Source organism: Pinus tabuliformis, chromosome 4_1 (genome assembly GCF_031772625.1).
Source record: "Pinus tabuliformis cultivar Carrire ecotype Pingquan chromosome 4_1, CPIR1, whole genome shotgun sequence".
In the NCBI taxonomy this organism is placed as follows: Eukaryota; Viridiplantae; Streptophyta; class Pinopsida; order Pinales; family Pinaceae; genus Pinus; species Pinus tabuliformis.
In genome coordinates, this window is record NC_142303.1 from 435,724,062 (window position 1) to 435,727,870 (window position 3,809).

At 41.1% G+C, this 3,809-nt stretch overlaps 1 protein-coding gene across 1 annotated transcript; it reads left to right on the top strand.

Annotated features, from left to right (window-relative positions):
• Window positions 1–2,756: 2,756 nt before the first annotated feature.
• LOC149176173 (ethylene-responsive transcription factor ERF018-like) lies at window positions 2,757–3,326 on the top strand. Its single transcript, XM_089421370.1, has one exon. The coding sequence runs from the start codon at window positions 2,757–2,759 to the stop codon at window positions 3,324–3,326; it is 570 nt and encodes a 189-aa protein (XP_089277496.1).
• The last annotated feature ends 483 nt before the right edge of the window (window positions 3,327–3,809 follow it).

Sequence of the window (3,809 nt, forward strand, 5' to 3'; positions counted from 1 at the left end):
TTTAGATCGCGTAATAGAAGAATTACATCCCGGGTTAGTATAGACTTAGATGTGTTGTTTATTAGATTACAATAGCATAGCATTAGATTAAAGTTAGAATTAGAATGTCTTAATTAGGAACTGTTAGATCAGGAACATCAAATTCTACACACACACACTCATAGATTGGGATGCTAGTCCCATTATCCCCAGTCGGACCCGCTATACCAAACGGATAAGGAGCTGCCAACCAAGGTGTGGATCGGGCGGGTATCCCCCTTGTTGTCGACCCAATTTTCGGGGCTTCAACAGGCCCTAACACCAAGCTTCATCATATATAATGTTTGGAAAGAAAGGAACAAAAGGATTTTTAAGGATGAAAAGAATCCTCCACATCGACCGCTGGAGCTGATCCTGAAACCGCTGAAGGAGACACTGAGTTCCTCTGTTCGAAACTACCCTAAAAATCCTCCCTCAGATACTGATATAAAAATTCTCAGGCAGCTGGGTATGCAAAGACTCACTCTTCAAGTCTTAGACAGAAAGATTATCTCAAAGGACACGAAGAAGGATTTCTGGCATCCTCGCCCGGAAGGATATTTGAAATACAACATTGATGGGGCTTCAAAAGGAAACCCGTGAACTGCTGGGTATGGAGGAGTCTTAAGGGATGAAGAGGGAAGTATCATCTGCATCTTCCACTGTCACTTAGGTACAACCACCAATAATATGGCTGAGCTAATGGCTTTGGAGCATTGCTTAGAATTGCTGAGTCAAAACAACTGCTCAAATGTAATAATAGAAGCAGACTCTGAATTTACCATCAACTCGATGAAAAGAATTAGTAGTGGAACAGCTCCAGAGAAAGTCTCCAAACACTGGAAACTCATCCGAGTTTTCCAAAGAATTCAGGGTCATCTCCAAGGTCTTCGCATTGTCAGTTTCTACCATGTTCGAAGACAGGCCAATAAGCTAGCGGATCTTCTTGCTAACCAAGGTGTCAGTTTCACTGAAGACAGGGTTTTGACGAAGTGGCAGGAGCTAAGACAGAGTAGATTGAGAGCACTTTGTTTCGAGCAAGCGGATGAATACAGGGTCGTGTTTAAAAACAAAGCCACGGAGGGGAGCTTGAAGCGTTTATCCTCTGTATGCGTCTAAGGTTTCAGGCAAGCAGTTTTTGGGTGGGGGACAAGCCACTGTTAGTCGCGGAAAATCAAGGGATTAGTGGAACAGGCTTCACTGGTTTTCGGATGGTTATCGGATGGTCAATCAGGGGGGTTCCAGGTTTAGGCGAAGGCAAAATGAATGTGGAACATGACTCCAAATTTTTTGGCAGCAGGTTAACACAGAACTTTGGGTTCCGGGAAGTAAAACCGCTTCTTGGGTGGTTTTTGGCTGATCGCACTGCCTTCAAATGAAAACTGGTTTCTGCGATTTCGGAGTGATCCCATACGGTGTTCAACACGTGGCAAGGAGGTGGTTTCGTATACCGCCCTCCATCGCACACTATCGTTCGGTCATCTTGGTCGATGCGAAATCAATATCATCCGTTGGATCTCACAGCGGGGATCAACAGTCATGATCGTTCGTTTTGTTTTGTGGGGCGGGAACGTTATACACTGGTCAACTTTGCTAGACGATCTACTCTTTGGTCGTTGGATTGGGTGCGGAGATTGACAGCTCAGATTCTTGGGGACTTTTGTGGGGCCGGGGTGCGAAAGATTCCAAGGGTTTTCTTTTCCCACTCAAGATACTAAAAGGGTTCGTTGTCCTGGAGTTATGAGATTTCCTTGTAAGGCCAGATATTTAACCTTAGGGAGCCAGCGGTTTTTATTTTTTCCCTGCTTCATCAGTGTCGGAAAGATGTGTGTAATTATTGTAAACTAATTTTGGCTTAATGAAATAGAAGGACCGACACTTGCTTAAGCAAAAAAAAAAAAAACTTTTCTATATATATGCTCTATTTATTATATAACTTTTGTATTTTTATTTTTTATTTTTTATTATATATACATTAATTATACTGAATTAGACTAGTGCCATTACGAATATATGCGAAGAAGAAAAAAAAAATGATAATAATAATGATGAAGAAAAAGATCTAGAGTAGTTTCATTACGAATACTCTCTCACACTGAGTTTTCAATTGCTTTTGATTACATATTCACAAAATCCCATTACTAATATTCTCTTACATTGAGTTTTCAACTGCTTTTGATTACATATTCATTCACTGATTTCGACAATAGTTGGGGTGTTTTTTAATATAACAATTTATTATTAAAGTGTATATTAATAAACTAATTGAACCTTTTGTAAATAATTGCGTCGACGGCTGAAGAGACGTGTACGCTTTGAATCCTCCGGTACAGAATTTGGCATTAAAAACTTGTGATAAACGAAGATTGTAGAGTCTCTACTTACCTTGCCGCGTGCAGGCGGCTACCATTACGAATGCAGAGTAACGCTCACTTCTCAGTGTGGCACTCTTTTTAAGACGCGTGACAACGACATGATCCATTGCCCAAACTGACGATCGCTGTCGGCTGATAATTTGATAATTTTCAAAAGAGAAATCGATGGTCTTCCTTTGAATATCGAATGCAATCCTTGGTCTTCCTTTGAATATCGAATGCAATCCTTTGTCACGTCAAATATTCAAATTTATATAGTCACTTCCATATCTCAATTCCATTTATTTGTATTTGAACTCACTAACTCCTGGCGAGGTCCAGCCCGTCTCCAGCTACCGCAGAGCTTCTTCTGGTTCGCGAAATATGGAAAATCTCTCCCCGCAGGAGCATGACCAAGCCCATGTTATAGAAGAAAAAGATCGCCGGAAAAATTTGCAGCAATTTAAGGGAGTCCGATTGCGAAAATGGGGGAGCTGGGTATCAGGAACTCGAATGCCAAAATCTCGAGAGAAGTTATGGCTCGGTTCATACCCCACTGCCGAGCAGGCCGCCCACACCTACGACGCCGCAGTGTATTGTCTGAGAGGCCCCAACGCCAAATTCAATTTCCCCAATTCTGTGCCCGACATTCCCTCTGCGTCTTCCCTTTCCCAGCAGCAGATTCAGGCTGCCGCCGCCAAATATGCAATGCGTCAACTCCCTCTGAGTCCACCCCCTCCGAATAATATCGATAATACGGCGATGGTCGAGACCGTATCGACGTCAATGTCGGCTGCGGCTTTAGAAACGGAGGTGTCTGATGGCATCGATGGTGGCCTCGGCCTGAATTTGGAGAGAATGCCATCAATTGACGATGCATGGGCTTTGGATCTTAATTCCACTACTTGGCGGGAGGAGGAGATGGACAACATCATTGACACCACCGATTTCTGAAACTTTTGAATATTTGTTTATAATAATGTGGAGAGATATCCAGGTCCTGAATGTGACAATTCGATCCTGTCAAGCGGCAGCATTTCAAATGAGCCACTTGCTTACTGAAGTTTTATTTTAAAAGAGCGTAGTTTATAAAGCCATAAATAAGTCAAGAAAATAATTGAATTATGATAAAATTTGATAGAAAATTTTAAAAATTTAAGTGGTAATTTTCAAATTTCAACATTTTAAGTGTTAAAGAAATTTTAGGTACTATAAATTTTTTTAATAATACTATATCTATTTCTATTTTAAAAAAACTATTCAAATATTTCAACATTTTAATTTTAATTTTTTTTTTTCCAAATTTCAACCCCAAATAGCTGCAAGCGAATGTGCGGCATCAGTTGACAAAGACAATGCCTTTTAAAAGTCCTGAACAAGTTGTCGAAATCGGCTGGGAATAGGGATTACGGCTCAATCCGAGGCCTTTCCACCTAT

Excerpts from the sequence above, each read along its gene's own strand:
- LOC149176173 (XM_089421370.1), top strand. The coding sequence starts at position 2,757 with ATGGAAAATCTCTCCCCGCAGGAGCATGACCAAGCCCATGTTATAGAA.